The 24,707-nt window shown below is 38.9% G+C and overlaps 1 protein-coding gene across 1 annotated transcript in view; it reads left to right on the top strand.

Annotated features, from left to right (window-relative positions):
• The first annotated feature begins 4,247 nt into the window (after positions 1-4,247).
• inppl1b (inositol polyphosphate phosphatase-like 1b) overlaps positions 4,248-24,707 on the top strand; it is a 46,885-nt gene continuing 26,425 nt past the window's right edge. Inside the window, exons 1-13 of the mRNA XM_062999825.1 lie at positions 4,248-4,456; positions 11,516-11,579; positions 16,823-16,961; positions 17,540-17,696; positions 17,921-18,064; positions 18,199-18,286; positions 19,199-19,288; positions 20,027-20,149; positions 20,232-20,346; positions 20,437-20,537; positions 21,332-21,434; positions 21,848-22,044; positions 23,493-23,610. Of these exons, the coding sequence (XP_062855895.1) occupies positions 4,320-4,456; positions 11,516-11,579; positions 16,823-16,961; positions 17,540-17,696; positions 17,921-18,064; positions 18,199-18,286; positions 19,199-19,288; positions 20,027-20,149; positions 20,232-20,346; positions 20,437-20,537; positions 21,332-21,434; positions 21,848-22,044; positions 23,493-23,610 (1,576 nt within the window). The 5' untranslated portion in view covers positions 4,248-4,319. The remainder of the gene's footprint in view (positions 4,457-11,515; positions 11,580-16,822; positions 16,962-17,539; positions 17,697-17,920; positions 18,065-18,198; positions 18,287-19,198; positions 19,289-20,026; positions 20,150-20,231; positions 20,347-20,436; positions 20,538-21,331; positions 21,435-21,847; positions 22,045-23,492; positions 23,611-24,707) is intronic.

Raw genomic sequence — 24,707 nt, 5'->3', positions numbered from 1 at the left:
GTGGTAAGTGTGACGTTGCATTTAGCAAGAGAGCTTCATTAGTTGAAGTGAATTTAATGTTTTAAAATCCCCCATATGGAGTGTAAATCCTTAATACCTTTCATGGAGTTAGAAATCAAACATGATGATGAGAAGCAAACTATCGGCTATGACACTGCAATGAACAACATGTAGTCCACATAATAAATAACTGCAAAATGTGCTGATAAACTGCTAAAATGGATTATGTTTATTTTGATGGCACAAATTAATTCCATCCACATCATATTTTGAAGTATATGAAGTGATTAATTACTTAACACAACACTTAATTTATAACTTACTAGATTAATTTGAAAATCACATATTAATTCAATTTTGAATAAATCCCACAGCATCAGGCATCTATTAAGTGATGAAATCTAGCTCAGAAAACGCACTGAAATTCCTCCCGATTCCTTGAGTCATTTAATGATATTATGCACTGTAGAGGGAGAAATATGCAAATCCCTTCCAATCTTTGTTTGAGGTTCATTGTTTTTAAACATTTCAATCATTTTCTCACACATTTGTTGACAAACTGGAGATCCTCTGATCATCTTTGCTCATCAAAGACTCAGCCTTTCCTGGATGCTGCTTTTGTACCAAACCATGATTACAATCACCTGTTGACATCACCTGTTTGGAATCACATCATGCTCCCATCCCAACTTTTTTTGGAATGTGTTGCAGGCCTGAAGTGCAGGAATGGATGTTTATAAACAAATTAAATGAAGTTGAGCAGATAAAACATGAAATATCTCAGGTTCATCCTGTCTGCAATCAAATAAAAGTCAAAGTAAATGTAAGGAACACTGTTTTTATATTTTATTTGCATTTTCCATACTGTCCCAACTTTTTCTGATTTGGGGTTGTAAATGCAAATGTTCTATGCTTGAATTCTAAGGTGCATTGAAACATCTATGTAAATGCTCAGAAAAACTGGTAAAAATGGGGTGTTCTAAAACTTTTGACCTGCAATGTATTGCTTTAACCTGTACTGCTGTACCATGTTTGCATACTGCCGCAACTGTTATTGCTATACCATTGCTTTAACTAGTATTAATATAAAATGTTCACATATTGCTTAACTAATACTGCTCTACCATGTTCACATACTGCTTGGCCTGGTCCTGGTGTATCATGTTCACATTCTGCATCTGACTTCATTTAAATGTCCTAACTGTTCTATTTTGGGAGTGGGTGTAAAAAATAGTGCTCTGTTGTTGCCAGTCTCTCCTCGGTCAGGACGGGATATTTAATCTACTTACTGTGTACACCAGATGAAGTGCCTGGTCTGTGGAACTATTTAAGTGAAGAATTAAAAACACACCATATTTACTTAAAATCTTATATAGTATATTATATAAAGAGAAAGGATAGGATTAGTTTATAGGCTAAGAAACTTGCACATATTTTGCCAACCAGAAAGCAGAGCAAAAAATTACTGCACTTTTATGGTTTCATTGGAAACAGTGAGGGCGGGAGAAATAGTTATTGGTCGTGTCTGAGATACTGAGAGAGCTTATAGTCCGGATTTTCACCTTTAGACCGCTCAAAGAAGCTTTAAGGGGAAGAAGATTTTCATGTGATGATGATGTAGCCAGGGCAGTTGTAGCCTAGCGGTTAAGGTACTGGACTAGCAATTAAAAGGTTGCTGGTTCAAGTCCCACAACTGCCAGTTTGTCACTGTTGGGCCCTTGAGCAAGACCCTTAGCCCTTAATTGCTCAGACAATATACTGTTACAGTACTTTAAGTCACTTTGGATAAAAGCGTCTGCTAAAATGCTAGAAATGTAAATGTAAAATGTAATGAACCAAAACATATTTCCAATTAAGCTGGTTTGAGATGAACTCTACAGAATGGTGACAGCAACGCAAACTACAAGCGCAACATACTTGTGGGAACTTCTGCAACTGTACCATGAGGAACTTCCCAAAAAGGGCTTATTTTGGTTGACAGACTATGATTCATGATTTCTTTTTTTATATCCAGTTGTTCATTTGTTCGTCTTCTAAAGACGATTGAAGACCCACCTCGGCACTAGCACTTAGGCTGAGCAATAACATGCACCTGTTAACCTTCTATAGCATCTTATTTATAACAAAACCTTTGTTCTAATAGGGTTTCAGCAGATAGGTCTAATGGATTGTAACAATTGATCCAAAAATTACATCTGGACTTGGGGACTTTGTGGCTGCGCAGACAGGCACAAGTTTAAACGTAGATGATTTTAATTTGTGTAATATTCACTCTAGTTTTAAGCCATGTTAACAGTATTTGAGGTGCTTCTCTGAACAATGGGTGGCATAAACTGGGTCCCCATAAAATTGTTTGTGAACACACAGTACATACGTACTTGTTAGTGTGTGGTATAAGAACATGAGGGTAGGATCAAATTAAACATGAGATTAACAAGATAATAAACTTTATGAGCTTTTACATGAGTAAAATCCAGAATAACTTGGACAAATGGAAACGAAACAAAGAAACATTTCCTTATATGAATAATAAGCACAGAAAATCAAGAGCGTCAATGCTGTCGTGTCCTGGAGGTCTGGGTACAGCCAACTGTCCTTTATGTTTTGCCCTCAGCTATTGTGTGTTTTTTAATGGCTAGAAAAAAATAATAAAAGTCATGGCATATTTTACTGTCAGTGGTTGTATATCAAATTAGTGAGGTGAACAATATGACATTTTGTTATTTCTGTTTACTGTTCATGACCCAACTTTAACAGAAGATGGTGCTGTATGGTTTAAATACTTCTATCTTGGCGTTTTGAACTTCCAACGTCTGTATCCAACGTCTTCTACTTTCATCTACAACCAAACAGCAAAGAAAACAACCCAGATGGCTCACAAGGTCTTAGACCTAATTTTCCCCATAACACTACTTACAAATGAAAAAACAATTACTTTTATAGGTTGCCGACAGTTAACTGCCTGCAGCCTATGAAGTAAGTGGGGTGGGGCATGAAATTTTATTTCCCTGTGTGTCTGGGTTGTGTTTTGCTTTGGTGGTTAAGGGTTGCTAAAGCTGTGCAGCACATTTTTGCTGAGCAGAGAGAGACGGAAGAGCCAGAAAAGAAACAAAGCGCCTGCACTGTGAGAAAAAATAAAGGAAAGGGAGAAAGGAGGAGCAAGATTGTGTGAGTACTGTGTTATATGGAGGGTTGATCATATCCATATGGAGGAGGAGGCTGCTCCCTCAACTTCCTGGGACAACCCATGGCTGAGAGAGAGGGAAAACTGAGAACAGCAGAAAAGGCAAGCTTATAAATAAGATCAGAGAAGCTGCAAAAAAACAACTATGTTTAAAGGCAGCTCAGATACAACTGGTTTTAACTTTTTTTTTTAATCTTATGGGCATTTAAAAGCAGACGTTCTGTGTTTTGGAGAAAAGAGGGGTCACAGTGGGCTGGGCTTGGTTTCACACACCAGTGAAGTCACATGGAGGAATGATCCCCAAAGTGTTTCTTTTGGCAGTTATCCTTCTTCCTCTGTCTGCTTCTTTCACTCACTGGAAGGCTCTCGACTTCAACCCTGCATCTCTGGGAAAGAAATTTTGGGGACACTACCAGAAGGAGACAGAGTTTTTGCATGCTCACTTCTGTACAGAAATGTGCTTGGCTGTACAGAATGACTTCTTGGTGGATTTCTAGCTGAATGGGACATGTTTGAGGTTGCAGACATCAGCTGAACTTCTCAGTGGGGTTCCTCCCCAGTTTTCCTTATAAGGTGAAATCACTGAGTGGAAAATCATTTGAATTTTGTCTCGGCTCTGCTCCGCTGTACTCTCAGATACCAAACCAGCTCTTTTTTAGCTCGGCTTAGTTCCTCTTCTCGGAAGAGATACTACACCGTTAATTTGTATACAGGATAACAGACGCCTTTGTTTAAATAACATTTTTTTGTGTACGCGTGACCAGTGTTGCAGAAGGTTTAGCATCAGTTGGACGCCTCTCTGGAAGTACATAATTGAAGGAACCTCTTTAAACATCATCCATCTGAACAACTGCCAAATCTTCACACTGGTATGGAAGATACCCTCATGGGAAAGCCAACACACATGACTGTGCCAAAACACTATTTGGCCTTGCTGAATTGCTTATCTGTTAAAGATCTTAAAGTCCTAATGTGCATGTTTGAGTCGGGATCATGAATCAGAATTGTCCTTTCTGATTCTTCCTTCGCCCTCCTTTGATCCATCTTTGTTTTACCCCAGTATCGATCAACGTTGCAGTTCAAAAGTGGATGTAAAGACTTTAAAGGAATTTTTTTCTGCCCTTGCTCGGTTATTATGATGACGCAAGCATGGTACCACAGGGACATCAGCCGGGTTCAAGCAGAAGAGCTCCTGGCTCGGGCTGGAAAGGACGGCAGCTTCTTGTTACGGGACAGCGAGTCCGTGCCGGGTGCCTATGCACTTTGTCTACTGTAAGTAACACCCACTCGCCCATACAGATGAAAGAGAGATTAAAAGAAAAGTCTAAATAAACAATAAGTGAAACATACCTCGCAGATGCCTTTAGATCATGTTCTATCATGTCAACATCCTGCTCAGTTGACTTGGTTTTTAAAGCAAGCTGGCAATAGTAGAGTAAGTTAAGGTGCTAAATGATAGACACTGGTAAATAAAGATTAAAAAAATTACTATGGTAACCAAAGAATGCCTGTCTAGCATACACCAAGAAAGCAATATAGACCTAAGTGCTTGACCCCTACAGTGAGTGACTGCGGTGGCATGGTTTAGGTTCATTGGTGCATTGGTCCATTGGTCACTATGACTAGCTAATTGTTTTAAAATATTCTCCCCATCTCAAACCAACTTAGCAACCACCGTCCAGCTGACATCATAGATAGTGTACCTGGCCACCATTATCATATTATTATCAATCAAAGAAACATTTTTTGGAAGAATAATGCTCCATTTCTCCAGTACGGTTCAAAAGTCTTGTAGAATCCAGGGTTGCCAGGGTTCACTGAAGCTGTTCTGGTGGTTCCTGATTGCCTTTAACTTTGCTAAGATACTAAATGTAGTTTTCCTTTGAATGTGTCACCCATCTGTAGCTCATAGCGCAATAATAAAGTAAGTTCAGGTGCTAAATGATAGACACTGGTAAACAAAGATATGCAAAATTACTATGGTAATTTAAAAATGCCTGTGTAGCGTACACCAAGAAAGCAGTGTACACCTAAATGCTTGATCCCTACAGTGTGGTGGCTCTGTGATGCTTTGGGGGACATTCTGCTAGCATGGTTTGGGACCACTGGTCCTCCAAGAAATAGCATTTGGAAGAATAATGCTCCATTTCTCCAGTACAGTTCGAAAGTCTTGTAGAATCCAGGGTTGCCAGGGTTCACTGAAGCTGTTCCAGCGTTTCCTGATGGCCTTTAACTTTGCTAATATACTTAATGTTCCTTTTTCCTCTAAATCTGTCACCCATCTGTAGCTCTATTCACACCAGCATCGACCTCTCATACATGCTTGCTGTGCCTTACTGAGTTCAGGCTGATTTGATCAGCAGTGCCTAACAGACTGTGGTTCTCTTGGGAGTTTTGAAAATACTTTTACCTCCTTTGTGGAGGAAGGATGTGACTCTCTTGCTCAGCATGCGCTTTTATTTTCGCAAAGCCACAGGGCCGTTCTTGGAAGTCTTTTATTTCTGAGAGCTTGACTGGGTTTCCACTCATTTTGGTTACTGGCAGCTTAAAATATATTTACATTTATACAAAAACATGCCAAGTTTAGAACTATTAGTTACTGAGTCAAGAAAAGTGATTTATAGCGATGAGAACTTTAATTTGGTTGAGCAAATAGATTCTTTTGAATTATGATTCAGCCAGTCCCAAGAACCATTTTGCATTATTAGATTTGCATTTATAATAATACAGTCAAATCACATCAGGTGCAATGGGGGGAATGGCGATTGGTTGGTGCGCGGTTTATTATACTAGCCCACTGGGTTAAAATCTCAGTGGTGCTATAGGCTGGCTGGGAGTCTACACAGACATGATTGGCTGTGTCTGTTCGGGATGGCTGGAGCCCTGTGATGGATCGGCGTCCTGTCCAGAGTATTCCTGCTTTGCGTCCAGTGTTTCACAGTGGAAACAGACCAGCGGTGACCCAACTAGAAATTGCCTAAGTGTGAGTGTCTGTCCTGTGATGGACTGGCAAGCTATTCAAGGTGTTTTCTGCCTTTTACCCAATTAATCGTACCACTGCAACCCTGACCATGATAAAGCAGTGGTAAAAACCCCACTTTTTTCCCCCAATTTTATCCCCCAGTCTAATCGTGTCCAATTTACCCTGAATGCATCCTCTATACTGATTCGACCCTTCACCGCTAACTGAGGACGCCTCCCAACTGACATGCGCCCCTCCGGTACGCACAGTCAGTACAGATAGTGCATTTTTCACCTGCACGAGTCGAGTTCATACACTTGACGGGCACTGTGCTCGGAGGGCCACACCCCCACCAGCGTTATTCCTCAGCCCTGTGCAGGCGCCATCAGTCAGCCAGCAGGGACCGCAGTCGCACCAGTTATGAGGACCTATGATCCGACTTTCTTTACCCTCTAACCCTGAACAACAGCCGATCGTTGTTCATGCGGCCGCCCAGCCCAGTCGGAGAGGCAGAGCTGAGCTTCGATACGATGTATTCGAAACCCCAACTCTGGTGAGCTAGCATACTTTACCCCTGCGCCACCTAAGCGGCTAATCTCTCTTGATTAAATGGTGTCAACACATTTCAACTAAAGCCTCACTCTTAGTTTTTTTGTCGCCCAAAGCGGTTTTGCCTCATGTTTAATCAAAATTTTAACTGTGAATATGGAACAGGTAACAGAAAGTGGGTCACCTTAACGACTCATCTTAATGACTGTTAAATAAAAAATAAAATAATAAAATAATAAAATAATAAATAATAAAATAATAATAATAATAATGCGACCGATAAATAGTAGATACAGTGCAATTAGCTATCGGTTAACTTCACAAGGACCCTTGGGCTGCTAACTGATTGCCTGATGAAAAAAAAAAGTGGGAAGCAACAAAGGGATGTAACAGAAATTCTAGCTCGAACACATTTTTCGGGACTATTAAAAAGTAGGACAATTCCGGAAAAAACGGGACAGGTGGCAACCCTAGTCCTTAAAATTTTTCCCTGCTTCTGTAGCAACAGGCTTGCTCATTAGAGACTATTTGGACCTACATTTTATAAAGGTGTTTTGAGATAATATTCTTTACAATTAAATCTGACATGACTTGAAATCTAATGGTCCGTAGAAATTTTCACATATACAGGGAGAACATGCCAAACACTAAATAGAACAAGGATTGCTTAGATTTTGTAGTTCCCCTGGCTGGCTGTCATATGTGCTTTCTGCACAGCCCTGCCATTTAGATGAGCTCATGTCACAATTCCAATATTAGTGTCAGGTGTCATTTCAAAGTTGCCAGTGCCACTTAAAGCCCTTTCTGCTTGACATTATATTAGAATCACTCTGATTTAGACTCCCTGTTTTCCCTCCCCTGGCCTCTGGAGGGAATTACCAAGTTTCGGTGACTGTACTGCTTCCTCACAGACATTCCTGAGGGCTGAGGCCTCCAGGTCGAACGACTTTTCTACTCTCCAGATATTTCATATAGTGTATGTATCGGTTTCGTTTTATTTTCCCTTTCACTTCCTTGTACAGTTTTCCTACCTCTTTTCGCTTTTTCTGTTCTTCAGTTTGTTAGTGTCTACCGTTTACCCACATCGGCTATTAAATAATGTTTTTTGCAATTAAAAAATAATTGTATGTAATTTAAAAGCAAGTGTAAGTAATATACCACTTTACATATCAAAAATACTACTTACATCGTAGGTAAATACCTTAGCACATATTATTAGAAATAACAAACAGACTACACAAAACTGTGGCTAAGTGCTAAATCTGATTGAGCTAATTTTTTTGTGACTGTAAGAGTAGGTATGTATTGCATTTTGCCCAATTTTCCTCCCAATCTAGTCGTATCCAATTACTCTATTGCATTACGCTCCTCTCTACTACTGCTAATCTCCACTCCTGACTGAGGAGAGCCGTGACTAACACACACCCCCTACAACACGTGCAGTAGCCGACCACTTCTTTTCACCAGCACAAGTTCATCTGGGACTCAGTCATGCACACTGAGAGTCACGCACTGATCTCTATTATTTCTCGCCACTGATGCAGGCACCATCGGTCAGTCAGCAGAAGTCGTAATTGGATCAGTTATGAGGAATGCTCTCTGGCATCCAACCCACCAACGAGCCAATCCATGTGGGTGCCCAGCAGAGCTGAAATTCTAGATAGTACTGTTTCATATTTTATGAACATGATGATGAATGAACTAAATTGATAATGATGTTGACTGACATGACACCAATCATCTATGACAATAAAAGACTCAACTGTGTCCTAAAACACAGTTACAAACCCAACTGCAAATCCATTTTTCTGGATCCCCCACCCTTTATCTGCTAATCTACTCATTTCCAACAACCAACTGTAAATCCAATGCTGCTTGCACAGCCCCCTATCTGATCAAGGGGAGTAGGATCACCACACACCTCCTCTGACATGTGTCCAATCTGTGCCCGCTTTTTATCACCTGCCAGTGTTGGGTTCCCACACAGAGCCAGATCACGTACAGAGAGCCACACCAAGCTTTATGACACCCTAACCACCCAGACCAGTCCCAGAGACTGCATATCGCAGCGGCAGTGGGAACAGACCCCATCTGACCATCCTTCTCTCAAACTTGTCCACTTGTGTTTGTTTTGAAGCCTGGACAGGTCACTGGCTTCGCAATGATGTGCTAGCATGTTAGACTGCTGTGACACCCAAGCACCTTAACTAAACAATCACGGCCTTTTCTTTTGGGCCCCAGACTCTCACTGTCCATCATTTGCAATAACAGTTTGAAAGGTGGATTAGCAAGACCACAGCACACTCTTTTGCTTTGCATCAGTCCAGGCAAATTAGCTTCAACCAAGAAAAGTGGTGGTGTTTCTGGATGTTGTTGATATATGGCTTAATTTGCTTAATTTGCATTTGTAAATGCACTGATGAATATTTGGCATTTTCTCACAGGCACAGAGATATGTCTGAATATTCTCAGAATCTTTCAATAATGATATGGAATGTAGATAAGTTCCTACATTTCTTTAATGAATTATGCATTATGGATACTCCACTAGCGCACCATAGTTGGGATTATGAGCTCTGCTCCCAGGTGCCTGTGCACCCCCTAGTATACACAATTGGCAGTGGTGCAGCAGACAAAATTGGCCACTAAAGTCTGCTGGGTAGAAAAGACCAGACTAAAAAGAGGGTGAGGTCTTTGATGCTGTGTAAAGACCCTGGTTAGCAGCCCGAGGCGTCTGTACAGAAGTGGAGGAACAAAGAGATTACTGCGTGACTCGAAGTGCACAAAACTGTCCTAACGCACAAATCCATGGAAGTATGAGCGACCAAAAAGCAAAAACTGTGCATGTGTCGGAGGGAGCGTGTGTCAGGCAAATATACCCTCCCTGGGCATGATAAGTGTCTCCAGCAGCGGAAGACAAATTGACTAGGTTAAATTGGGAGAAAAGGAGGGGGGGGGGGGGGGGGGGCATAAATAAAATAGCAAAAAAAAAAAGTTCTTAAACTGTTGGACATGCTCATGTAATTTAATGCAAAGCGTCAATTTCTGCCTTTTGCTGAAAATGAAATTTTTATCACTGGGTTAGATACAAATATTGCATTTAAAAGTCACAACAGAAATACTAACAACTGAATTTATAACTCAGTAAATATGTTTAAATCTTCAAGCAAGTTATAACAGAATTTTTTTATTTTTATTGAACTAACTGATCGGTATTTTGGGACAGAATAGGTATGTACAGATGTTTCAGTTATAAAAGTAAAACTGAAGCTGTAACCTGAGGTACCCTTTGCTTTAAAAACACAAAGCCCGAGTCTGTTTTCCAAATTAGATCTGTTTATCTCATCCTGATCAATTTTAGTGGATCTTTCTTCTACGAAATTCTTCAGATGCATGAAGTTCAAAAACACTACAAAAGCATTTTAGCCCATACATGGAGAAAGTCTCTGGTCATGCATCTATTATAAAAAGAAAAAAGTAAAGAATGAAGTTGTGGATTTAATTAAAAGAACAAAACAGATTTTTCAGAGCATTTTGGGAATGGATGTGTACTGGATACATCAGACAAATGTGTATTTCGAAAAAAAAAAAGCACTTCACATGGAACAACGAAAGCCAAAAATGGACCAGCCCCGAGTTAAATTTGAGGTCTAATAAAACCCCGCTCTGTACCACGCAACCTCCGAGCCACTAGTCTCGCTCGACTTGATCCTCCACCTAGAACTCAAGGAAGACAAGCATCAAGGATCTTCTCTGCAACCAAGTGGTAGAATGAGCTTCTCTCGTCTGTCCGAACATCCGAGTCTCTCACTGTCTTAAAAAAATGATTAAAAACCTCCATCACCTCTTTACTAAGCACTTAAACTGACATGTACTAATGCTCTTATTTATTTCTTGGTAAAAAAAAAACTTTGGCTCTAAAAGGGTTTTTAGCTGATTTGTGTTCTTGGACTGTTGTCTACTTAAACTAGAGTAAGATAATGTTTACTATGGAAGCACTCTGGATGAGAGTGTCTGCTAAATGCTGAAAATGTAAATGTAAACAAAAAACCTTCATTGAAAATAAAGCATTTTAATGTGAAGGCCATCATTTTGCTGATTTAGGGCCTGGAGAGCTTCCAAGCATTAAGTAAACAACACATTTAAATTTGAATATTTTTGTAGGACCATGCTGGTCTAGTAATTCATCACCTGAAACTTTATAGAAATTAAATGAAGTCAATGAGCTGAAACACAAAAGTAAATCAACAGTAGAAGAAAATGCGTCATTTGGGAAGCCTAAACTTAGACCGTAACCAAACTGAGATGCTTTGACATGAAGAGGGTTAATTCTGCTACAAATTCCAGAAAGTTCTCAAATTTAAACCATGCAAATGACTGTTATGCAAATCTGATCAACAGCTAAATAAGCGGCTATGTCACTGCTGTTAAATGTAATACTAACAGATACAAATAAGGTTAACAAATAGCCAGAACTGTAAATTATAAAACAATTTATTTAATAAAAAAGAAGAAAAAAAAAACTCCCTTATGAAAATAACCTACATTTCTTTGTGTTTCATCAGTTTAGGCAGAAAACCCAACCACATTTTGTCCTATAACCCAGATGCATTTTTAAAGCATTGGCTTTGTGGCCACATGTTAGCAACCAGTAGTGGTTTGCATGTTTTAAACCTGTTTTTATGTTAATTAGTTTTTGTGTCAGTTCAGTGGAGTGAAACTCACTCATTGGGTTTGGTTGTCATTTGTGAGCTTTGTGGTTTCACTATTTTTTGTGTGTTTGTTACCAAGGCTAATGAGAATTTCTGTGCCATTTCTAGATTCCAGCGTCATGTGCATACTTACCGCATCCTTCCTGATGCAGATGGCTTGCTTGCTGTCCAGGTGAGAGAACACATTGTTATCTACTAAAGAATTGACCAAACCACTTGGTTTTCTTTTCTCAGAAACTAAGACCACAAGTATCTGTGGTCGCATGTGTGTGAAGGTACCATTGACTCAGAGGTACATGCTGCCATTAAGGTGGCATCTTCTCTCAGGAAGTCTATGGTTATTTTAGCAAGACTATGCCAGGCACTTGGCTTTGTAGACACAGAGTGCGTGTGCTTGACTGGCCTGTCTGTGGCCACACAACATTGACCACAGACCTTTGGGCAGCTGAACTCTTGTATTAAGCAGAAATGGGCAAAAATTCCACTTTCAAACTTCCATCAATTAGTGCCTTCAGTTCTCGGTGGGTAGCACTGTCTCCTCACAGCAAGAAGGTCCTGGGTGTTCTCCCGGTGTCGATATGGGTTTCCTTCGGGAGCTCCGGTTTTCTCCCACAATTCAAAAGCATGCAGTCAGGCTAATTGGAGATACAAATTTGGCCTAGGTGTGGCAACCTGTCCAGGGTGTTTCCTACCTTTTGCCCAGTGAATTGCACCCACAGCGACTCTGACTAGAATGAAGAGGTGGTGAAACTATTAAATTATTAAAATGTGTAGCTAATAGGAAAAGTGATGTATCCCAGTGATAAAAATATCTCTGTCTCCACATTTTTTATATTTATAAAAAACTTTAACAGGAAAAAATATTCTTCCTATTTTTTGTAATTTAAATAAATGTCATCAACAAGATTCTTGTTTTTACTGCATTTTACAAAATGTTTTTTTCGGCTGGAAAAAAAATAGCCATTTTAAAGATCTTTATTTTAAACAATTTGTGTCAAATAAAACCAATATAACTAGAAACCCACTAAATTTACGGGAAAATGTGCTTAATGTGCTCGTTTTTAAAAAATCACAGATTTCACATATTTTTAAAGAAAAGAGCCACATTTCATGTCAGTCATTAAATAATGATAGAATGAATGGAAGCCACAATACACTGTGTAGCCTTCCTTTATAAATGAATGTAAAGTAGAATATTCAGTGAAGATGTGATACACACCCACCTCTGCGTACACAGAATTGGTTGGGAGTTTTTAGCTGCTTTACACTTCAACATCTTGGATATTTTGAGCAACTAAATGAATTGCTGTAGGATTGCTAGTGACACATACTTTTCTGTGCTGTAGCGTGCTGGCAATGTTTGATGTATGTGTTTACATATTGAGTTCATTTTGTCCCTTTGTGGATTTAATAATCAATGGAAAAGTGTGCTTCTCACATGTGATCATCTCTCTGTAGTCTGTGCTGCGCCTCAAAAGAACAAGCCAGCAAAGTATTATGCTCCCGATAGTTTGTCTATGAACAGTTTATTTCTTTCTTTATAAACTCAGCAAACTCTAAAGACGCTTGGTTACACTAGGACTGCCTCGTACTGCAAATTAACCAGTAAACGTGATGCACTTGATTGCTACGTGAATAAAAAACATTAAAATGCTAAACACAAACCTTAAATTAAAAATTTTACAACAAATTGCATATTACACGGGAAACAGGTCATTTCACGATCCCTGACACGATTTGCACGTCTGTGAATTATGTAGGGCTTTAAATATAACATTGCTTATGTGTTATTCTGGCTGTGATCATCTACTGTGACCAAATCACATGTCATGTTATGCATGAAAACTCACTTCCTCTCTTTATTGGCTGGTTGAACTAGTCATTAAATGTCAGTGCCACATGGTTTCATACAGAGACCAGTTTTACATCATTAGTTGATATAAAATGTCAGAATATGCTTCTGCCACCTTAAAATATATACATTTCCTTACCGTCCCTTAGGACTTTATGAACGTTTTGGGTGACATTTAGTGGCTTTCAGTTCTCTAAACTGTCAGAACTTGGTGGGAGAGGAGAAACACTGCTGTTCTGTATTTTCAGAGTGCTTTGGTTTTGTTCCAGCTGTGTTTGTTGTGTGTGCAGCTTTGAGTGGCTGCATGGTTGTAAAATGACCTCAGATAATGTGTTTCACACAGATGCCTTTAACACCCACACATGCCAGTGTCCAGTGTGAAAGCTGGCATTCTGAATGTGTGTTGTGTGAAGTGTGAAGTGTGTATTACCAGGGTTGGGCGGTATTGAAGTACATGTCGTTGAAATGTCTCCTCCATAAATAAAAGTTACGTGTTTGTATTTATCCAAAGACTGTAAATTGTTACATTTGTATTTTTTAATTTAGATTTTCATTTTTAAGTGGAGTAAGGCTTTTTTAAAGTGGATTAAGGCTCCGGTTCCCTCCCACAGTACAAAGACATCTAACTTAGGTGAATTGGAAATACAAAATTGTCCATGACGGTGTTTGACATTAAACTTGAACTTGGGCTGGTGTAGGTAGCAGGGCTGTAGTTTCACCTGATTATGTTTTAAATTAATGTATACTCAGGCAGCACGGCTGCAACTCAGGCTTGGTGGGTGGCACTATTGCCTCACAGCAAAGAGGTCCTGGTTTTAATCCCAGGTGAAGCAGTCTGGGTCCTTTCTGTCTGGAGCTTGTGTGTTCCCCCTGTGTCTGGTGGATTTCCTCTGGGAGCTCTGGTTTCCTCACACAGTTCAAAGACATGCAGTCAGGTTAATTGGAGATACCCAGTGTATGTGTGTGAATGTGTGTGTGTTTGCCATGTGAGGGACTGGAGACCTGTCCAGGGTATTTTTTTCTAGATTTCGCCCAGTGAATCGTACCCACTGTGACCCTGAATAGGATGGAGCGGAGGTAAAACAGACAGTAAATGAATGAATTAATATTCAGTGCCTTCAAATATTTTTTATCCTTCTGTTTTTCTTTATTATGAAATACCTGACTTGTTTTAAATGCTTTCTTGATCTTTTTCTGATTTGTTCTTTTTTCTCGGACTTTACCATACCAATAGTCCTCACAAAGACATTGTCTATTTATCTTTGTGAGGTAATTAAAAACAGAGTAATGCTAATGTGTTGTATAATTGTTGCTACATTGGTTAGGAGGGTCTAGTGGGTCGAGGTGGGCTGACTGAGACTAACTGTTGCTTGTTGACTGTTAATTAATATACATTTATTCATATTACTGATATTAATGTGTATGCTGGGTCTGGGTACACTTTAACTGGAAAGGTTTGGTCTTTCGTTCCCCCCTTATTGAAAGAGACAAACACAACAGTGACCACAATGAAACCACACCATACACACGCACACACACACACACACACACACACACACACACACACACAGCTTTGTGGTTGAGTCTTTCTTTAAAAGTAAAAATAGTTGTGGTTTTTCTTCTTCCACACTCTATCTTTCCTCTAAATTGTTTTTCAAAGCAGATCTTTTCTCCAAGTCTAAAAAAATGCTACTGTATAAAGAATGTTTGGCGACTAAAATGCACGGAATATGCCAGAATGGTGTATTTTACCATCTTAGGAAAGCACAGTGTTCTAGTAAAAAAAAATCTAGGAAAACTGGTCCTTGTGTATAAATGTACACTAGATGACCAAAAATATTTGGACACCTGACCATGGGCTTGTTGGATATCACATTTTAAAATGAAAATAGACTGACCTTTATGTGATCTTTTCAGCTATAACAACAGCCACTCTTCTGTGAAGGCTTCTCACAAGACTTTAAAATATGTATGTGGGAATTTGTGTTCATTCAGTCAAAATGATTTGTATGGTTGAGCACTGATGTTGGTCTAGAAAGCCTCAGCTGATGTTCCAGTTCATTCCAAAGCAGCTTACTCTGGCTGAGGTCAAGACTCCAGAGTTTCTTTAAATCGAACTTTTCTTCATGTCTTTACAGATGTTGCTTTGGGCACATGGGTACAAAGCAGGAAATATTTACTCTTTGTGGTGATCAAACAGTGCTTTAAATAGCTTAGATAGCTGTATATGTAAGTCACTGAGTAGTGACAGGTTTAAAAACAGAATTTGTTGCCTTTTGTAATGATATAACACCACAGAGGATGTGCAAAACCCGTTTTCGGAAAAGTTCATTATTAATTCTATTGAACCCCTTATTAACTGACAAAAGTACAACAAAGCCTATTGTATAAGTTTATGAATTTTATGTTTTTACTGACCTACTTGATTGTATGTTGTATATTATATAGTATATTATAAAGAACTCCAGTCTGCACACATATTTAATGCCTTCAACACACTTATTGACATTTCAACCATTTAGCAGACGCTTTAACCCAAAGTGACTCACACGTAATACAGTTCAAGCAAGGACTTTGCTTAGGGACCCAACAGTTTCAACTTGTCAATGGTTGGACTTGAACCAGCAGCCTTCTGATTACTAGTTTAGTACTTTAACCATTAAGCTTCCACTGCTCCACTAAAAAAATGGAATATGGGCAAAATACACTTTTTATATTTATATTTATACACTATATATAAATATTATTTATTTTGAAATTTCCACAATAAGCTGGTGAATTGGTAACAGATGAGGGTACTATAACTGGGTATAAAAAACGGAACCACCAATGGCTCAGTTTTTGTGAGCAATGTTGTGCCAAATCAGTTAAAAAGCAACATTACTCTTTTACCATCTACCATACATAATATTGTGAAAAGATTAATAAAATCTGGAAAAAAAAATCAGAAACCACGGTTGAATGTAAGTGATCTTAAGACCATAAGGCAGCATTGAATAAGAAACAATTATGCTACTATTATAAATATACCAATATGAGCTTGGGTGTACATTGTCAATTAACACAGTCTACCACTACATCAATAAATGCAACCTGAAACTCAATTATACTCAGAAACACCAATTCTGTGCAAAACCCTGCTGTGTAGGACATTGTTTGACAAATTTAGTGTGAAGAAACTCCATTGGCCACCAGGAAAACCATGTCACAAATGCTCTTTTAACTGAATAAGCACAACTTTCAAAAGTCCAAAGTCTTGTAAATGCTTTCCCAGAAGAATGGACACCATTATAGCCACAAATAGTAGGTGGAAGATCAACTCAATATTAATGCCTATGGCTTTGGAACTGGATGTCCTAGAGGCTCATGGTAAGGTGTCTATATTCTTTTGCCCATAATGTATTAAAGAAAAAGCTATTTGCTATTTTAGAGGACAGATATCCACAAAAGTACAAGAATGTATTAAATGCATGTGGTGTCTTTGTTGTTGTTTTTTTGTATCCGTTTCTGTTTTGTCATGATGAATCATGCCTTTGTGTGTGTGTGTGTGTGCATTTTAACAGAGCACACAAGGAGTTCAGGTGAATTGTTTCCGTACTCTTGCTGACTTGGTTTTAGGATATCAGCATCCTCATAAAGGCCTGGTGATCCCTTTGCTTTATCCAGTACTGCGAGAGACTGAACTCGTTGACGAGAGCTCTGGTAAGACACACACACACACACACACATACACACACACACACACACACACACACACACACACACACACACACACACTCCATGTGTGCAGTCCGCAACCCCTTCTTATTCACCTATACTTTGGTGGATTTGCATGTGAGGCCAGTCTTGCGCATGGAGAGTCACACACTGATCTCTTTCATTTCATTTTCATGTGTTACCACAACTTTATCCTGGTCAGGGTTGCTGTGGGAATCTGATCTCACTGCTGTAACAAACCCAGAACAGGACGCCAATCCATTGCAGGGCCTCAGCCACCCCCCTTCCTTTCCAGACACAGCTAACATTGTCTGTATGTAGACACTGACCTACTGATAGCATCGCTGGAGATTCGAACCCTGCACACAACTTTTCAATTGTCAGGGATTTCTAACCTGTACACCCTCTTTTTTCAATGGGCCTGGCACAACTGGCCCAGAATAAATATATTCGGGAAAAGTCTTCTCACAGTTCACACAGGGTTCATACACGTCATAAACAGAAGTCAATTTAAAAATATATCATTATGGTTTTATAATGTGCATGTTTTCATGTTGCTGTAGATGGAGATGATGAGAAACCAGGCTCAGCATGGAACCCTGTGGCTTCATCTCCTGCAGTTGTGGCACCACCTACAGCCCAACCTCTTCCTCAGCCACAACCTCAAACTCAAGCATCTCAGTTCTTGTTACAAAGACTACAGGAGATCACCACAAGCAGGTGAACACACTATGTACTACTTGTGTTACACTATTATTGACATGTAATAGACTAGTAAATCAAACTTTCATGGGATTGGTTTATTTAAATACACAATGTTAGGGCTTTTCAAACCTTTAATCCAGGCTGCTCTGGAAGATCAACCATTTGACCTGCTGACTTATTGTAGATATGACATCCTCTGACAGTAACATGACATTGCAATGCAATCATGTATCCTGTAGTGGTATGGCATCTGAGATAGTGACCCTGCTGGGTGAGTACCTGCGTGACGATGTGACTTTGGATCTGGAGAGCTTAAACAAAGGAGGCTCAGGACTGCACTTTCTCCAGAGAGTCCTGTGCACTGCCTGCCATAAACTTCACAGGTACCAGATACAAACTTATGCATATGTGCTGATTACCGTTAACATATAATGTGTTTTTTCTAATATTACTCATTACAATTATGATTTAAGTGTATAAATATTGTGTTTCTGTATCTGTATGTGTATATCTACAGTGAGATCGATCAGACGATGTCCAGTTTGGAGACTTTGGCTAAAGTTTTTGACCATCCCAGTTGCCCCTTGAGTTGCCCAAAGATCCAGGTGACAACTATGACTGTTACATTTGTTACAACTTGATTCATGTTTTTAAACAGTGACTAGGCCAGTCATAAGCTGTAAAATTTTTTGATTTCAGTGTTGGTAGGCACTTTCAAATGCTTAATGACACCTAGAGTTCAGTAAATTCTCAGACAGGTGTTCAACTCTTATTTTGAACAAATGAGCCTCATATAATGAAGGACTTTACCATTTAAATCTACCTAAACCAACGTATCACATTGTATCTGTACTGTACACATATTCTCTCATACACCACTGCTGGACCAGTGCTATGTACAACTTATTTAAGAACAAACTATTTGCTATTTTCACTGGTAAATTGACTATACTAGTGCATACTAGTGTGTTGCACTCAAAGAATTTATTTGATATGTTTAAAAAAATGGTAATTTATTTATGTAGGTGCAGTCAGTACACTATTTAATTTATCTAAAGTAAACTAATAATGATTTGTGACTTCATTCATTTATTCATTCATTGTCTTTTACCACCACTTTATCTTGGTTGCGGTTGGTTCGATTAATTGGTCGAAAGGCAAGAAACACTCTGGATAGGTCGCCAGTCCATCACAGGGCAGATACACACACTCACACTCATAGACACTCTCACTTAGGGCAATGTTTAGTAACTCCAATTAGCTTGACTGCATGAATTTCAATTGTGGGAGGAAACCAGAGCCCCTGGAGGAAACCCACATGGACACAAGGGGAACATGCAAACTCCACACATAAAGGAGCCTGGCCGCACAGCTGGATAATTGAACCCAGGCCCTATAATAATGTATAATGTATATATAATGTATATTCTTTTTGACAGATGTGACATTGCTTAAACATAATAATAATAAATTAAAGAAGCTGTATAAACCCCTTTTTTCTGTTTACCATTCTTTAGAATTCAGGAAGGAGTCCGGATGACAACCTTGAAACTTTACTCCACAAGATAACAGCCCTGTGCAACCTGCTCTCTTCACTGGAGAAAAGGGTACACAAATCACACACCACAATCTGCAGCTGAGGGGAATCATCATGACCCTCTGTTTTTTCAGAGAGTGCTTAGATATTCTAAAAGTAATATTTTCAAAGTTAGCAGTTCTAATTTGATTTTATCAACTTAAATAACTACACATCTAAACAAAAAAATTCATACCTTGCTATTCAGTTTAATTGTAATGTGAGGGGCTACATTTAAGAAGCCACCTTTGCTGTTGGAAAGTGTTGGTGATTGGTGGTCCAGCTATAGATTTACAGAGTGCCAAGCAAAAGTAATTTACAGAGAGACCAATTTTAAATGACAGTAAAATGGACCACTCAGATCTTCTAATCTAAATGAGTGGGCTTTGTGACAAATTTATGACAAGTTCTGGCTGCTGTGGGGACATGGATGCAGTGTACTGCACACAGAGCTTGTATGATGATGCGATTGTTTGAGCATTAAGAAATAAGAGACTATGTTAGGTGAAAACATTAGGTGAAAACCCAGGGCTGAACGATCATCTTTATTTTTGTTTCTTAGCTTTTGCAGTACTTTAGGAGAGGACACAATAAACTGAGCTGGGTTTTTTTCAGATGAGGGAAGGGGGGTGGTCAGAGGGTCGAGGTTTAAGAGTCACAGTTTGCTACAGATCTGCAGTATCAGTCAGTGTTCACACATTTGGCATATTTTTTGGCAGAAATGTCTTTTCCTTTTAATTTATTTTTAAACTGTGTTGGCATTTTACAGGTCCTTACTGCTCTCCAAGAGGCCGTGACTCATCATAACCTTTACGTCCAGCCAGCACCTGCCCCTGAGCCTGCACCACATGTAAAACCTAACGCCCAGTCTGTTCCTGTGCACACCTTTCAGGCAAGTCCTAAGGTCTCATACAACAGCCATAACTGTGCAGTGCATGTATTAAATGCAGCTGTGTATTGTTCTATGTGTTTAGGTGAAGGTGGGCAGGTATGGCAGGCAGATGGTGTCAGTGGATGTGGATAACGGTGTGATGCTTTTTGATCGAAAGACCGGTTCTTTTGGAGTTGAGACCATCACACATGACAGGGGTGAGTAATCAATAGAGTATTAAATAGTGCATTTGTAAACATGTTATCTAGGATCTACTGATTATTTGTTGTGTGTGTTTTGCATAACAGTCCTGCAGCTGGTGAAGATTCAGAACAGTCAGACTAAACTAAAAATGATATTGGACAGTCATCACAACCCTCCACGAGAGCTACTGTTTGAGAGCTTCAAGGTTGGGGGAAATATCCTGATGTCTCTTCATTCTTGTCACTCTTCATTCTTGTGGCTTTTTGACTCTTTCAATGACTTACCCTATACATACAAACATAACACCATAGGGCCAAAAGTTTGTAGACACCTGACCATGAGCTTGTTGAACATTCCATTCATTCATTATTATGCACATTATTATTATGAGATATTTTTGTTTCATTTTTACAAACCACTTCATACTGGTAAGTGTTGCAGTGGGTCCGGTAGCAACCTGAAACAATGAAGGCTTGGCAGAAATTCATCCTAGACCAATCCATTATAGGGGATCTCCTAGGACAACGGTTCTCAGCCTTTCGATCTTAACCTTTATTTGTTTACTTTTGGTGAACTAGTGGTAGGAGCTTCCTCACTTGGGTCTACCTCCTCTGGATTTGCATCAACAACTGAATCAGAATCTTTTGTAGTCGATATCCTTTGACCTCTCCACTTTTGTGGTGGGCATTCAAATATGTGTCTATATTCAGTGGCAGTGGTAGCTCAGCGGTTAAGGTACTTGACTAGAATTCAGGAGGTTGCTTGTTCAAGCCTCATAGACTGTTGATTTTCCTGCCCCATCACATGTGGTTCTTTATTACTCTTGTCAATTAAATGCAACAGGACCCCCCTCTAGGCTCTTTGAGCCCCCCTAGGGGACCTCGGCCCCCTTGTTGAGAACCACAGTCTTAGGGAACATCTTTATAACAGTTCACTATTCACAAAAGACAAAAAAAACCACGAATGGCAGTTTTAATTAGTAGCATTTTGTATTCACAGAAAAGAGAGGCCTTCTGCCACCTCCTCCAGCTAATGAAGACCACCTACTGCAAACAGAACGAACCTGATGCCATCTCTGTGTTTGTAGGCACATGGAACATGGGTAAGTCTGTTTGATTCATTTATTGGCATAAATTGTTGTACAGATCAAAATCCATGCAATCTTTGCTTTTTTCCCCCAAACAGTGTCAAATAGACCCTTAATTTACCTCCCACTTTATTTGTTGTAAATCCCTATTCCCTGTGTCTCTCCTAATAGCTCAAAACTGCTTAGGAGGTTGAGGGCTACTGGATGCTTCCTCAGGGCCACCACCTCTTTTTTTTTTACTGCAGCTCATGCTGGGTTAATTAGGTGGATTAACACAGTTGGAGGAAGGATATAACAGCCCCCTATTTTTACATGAGCCTGAAGTTACTCTAGATTAACTAGTATTAATTTGATCCATAGGTCAGACACCACTAAATGTCACCACATCAAACTGAAAACCTGCTAACTATCACTTTGTGTTGTTGTAGGTGGCTCTCCGCCTCCCCACGCTTTGCAGTCCTGGGTTGCATGCTGTGGTTTGGGACTGACTCCGGATGAATCAATTGCTTCATTGCCTCATGATATCTATGCATTCGGCACGCAGGACAACCCTCAAGGAGAGCGGGAATGGCTAGAGCATATCCGAGCAACACTTAAAAACGCCACCCACATCGAATTCAAACAGGTTTGAGATTTGTAAAATGTTGCATGAGTTTTTAAATAAAGTTAAACCTCTTAAACAAAAAAAAAAATTAAAAAGTGTTTTAAAATGCAGGATTATTAATCAAAATACAACTGGAACATTTATACATCACCCCTCCCACATTGTAATTATGTAAAAAATTAATTGCCCCATTCTGGTAACCTCTGGCACTGCAAATGTATTATTATTATTGTCATCATATAACTGGATTTATTAAAGAAACAGTTATCCAGCATGCCTATCACCCTTACAAACAGTTTGTCAAATTTAGCTGGTAATCTAACTTAGCTAACGATACACAGACAGAATTGGTTTTAGACCGCCATGTATATTGTAAATCTCACTCATTTTGAACAGTAGCATCAAAGCCAAGCAGTCACCCAAACGTTTGCACCGGAACACTGAAAATATCTGAGAAAATTCTAAAGAAGCTAAAGAAAAAAGTTGTTAAAATGTATCAGTCTGAAAAGGATTACCAGACCACATCTTAGGCTCTTAGACTCCAAATTAAAGATCATTGTAACTGGTAAATATGTTAGAGTGCCCATTTAGCTCAAATATCTATAAGGGCTCACTAACAGCTCATAGCTAACTTATAACAGCTGCTCCACCAAGATGTTAAAGACAAATTGCTGAAGGCATTTATTTATAGTCACTGCTGCTAAAGATGGTTTGACCTGTTACATGATGATTTGAATTTATTTAGTGACAAATATGCAGTAAAAGAGCAATTACTTGAAAATACCCCAATACTCTTCTGTAATCTCTAATAGCAAGCAGACCTTTTGGGTAATAATGGTTAGCTAGTATTAAATTTGTATGATTTGAGTTATTTGACACTTGAGTCCACAGTTAAACAGCTACACTAACAAGTGTCACAAACCACTTAGTGTGTGGTTTAGGACACAGCACTTAGTATATTAGACAAGTTATCAGGCAGACTATCTTTAATCTAAAAAAATTTCAGAGGTAAACATGATTAAGATTTTATATACTTGATTAGCATCTTTTGGGAGCCGCCTAAAGAAAAAAATGCTTCTACATTTGTTTAATTGTAGATGAACATTGCTAATAACTTAAGTATGTTGCAAGTAATGCTAGCACATAACTAATAGGCTGACTCAATTAAACTAGCTCTCAATATACACTATAGAATTGAATGATTTATTTATTAGTTAGCATGCTGAAATATGGTAGCTTGCTAATAAAATAGCATGCGTTCACAGATACAAATAAGTGGGATTTCAGTCTCGTACTTATCAATGTAATTATTTAGTCATCTTCATTAACAAATGTAATGTTCTTTATCACAAGCATATGTTATATATGATGTTATATATGTCTTACTGACGCTACTTTAGATGAATAATCTCATTATTTTGGTTTGTATTTTGTGCTATGAGATTGTGCTGCATGTGAATGTCCTGTAGGTGGCACTGCAGTCTTTATGGAACATCAGACTGGCTGTGTTTGTGAAACCGGAGCATGAGGGAAGGATCGGCCATGTTAATACAGCAAGTGTGAAGACAGGCCTGGGAAACACACTTGGTACCACTGTTATTAAAGTCTCATATTTTCTGATTCTTTCTCACTCTTCTCTCAATTGCCATGTCCATTTTTTGTAACCTTAGAATTTTAAGGCTTTAGCTGAGCTGTTTTAAGGACATGAGTTTACAGCCCAAGTGCTACAACCCATGTTGACTCCAAAACTATATAATTGAAAATGTAGGACAATAGAAAGGTCACTATTTGAACACATATCAACGTATTATCCTGAAGAAGTGCTAAATTAATTTTATAAGGATTTTTAAGATTACATTTGGATGTTTCCAGTTAAACAATCCCTCAAATTTTTAGTTGGTCATATTATTATGCAATAAAATATATTATGTTGCTATGCCAACAAACATTAACTAAATAAAAAAAAAATCCCACACATATAACATAAAAAATCAATCTGGATTTCCAATGTCCAAATCATCCAACCCCTGATAACAGACATGCCTTTTCCGCCTAAGCCTCTAACACACAAACAGTTGTCCTTTTTATAAATGGATTGAAATCAACACCAAAATGGTTTTGAAATCTGAGTCATTTCTGAGACAACCCCAATCCAACTGGGATTAGAACAGGCTGTTAATTGAGGAAAGAAACATACAATTCCATTTTTCCTGAAAACAAGCTGAAAAGTTGACCACAGCACACATTTCCATATGGGTCCATCTGAGATGACCTTAAGCCCAGATGACTCAGCGGTTTTCTGCAAAGAATTGATGTACTGCTTTTTGCTTTTTGTAAGTGTTAAGTGACAAAGGTTGTTTGAAGTTCTCTCGAATCTATGTGACTATATTTACCACAATAGCATGATGGTTCTCACGCAGTGCCCTATGAGGGCTGAAGTCATGCCCATTCAGCCCATTCATTTTTACCTTGCCATATGAAGACTGAACTCTCTCTGGATTCTTTGATTATTTTCACAATATAATAACCAAACATATTTGCAATTATGCACTGAGAAAAATTTTTTTAACTGATTGACAATTGTCTTGTTTGGCTCAAGGTGGTAAGCCATGACCCAGACTGAGCCTTTTGGTGGATCCTCCTTTTATACCCAGTTGTGATACCCAATCACGATACATTTAATT

This window comes from Trichomycterus rosablanca, chromosome 8 (genome assembly GCF_030014385.1).
Source record: "Trichomycterus rosablanca isolate fTriRos1 chromosome 8, fTriRos1.hap1, whole genome shotgun sequence".
Classification (NCBI taxonomy): Eukaryota; Metazoa; Chordata; class Actinopteri; order Siluriformes; family Trichomycteridae; genus Trichomycterus; species Trichomycterus rosablanca.
The sequence above is the reverse complement of the archived record's forward strand: the minus strand, read 5'-3'. Positions and strand labels throughout refer to the sequence as shown.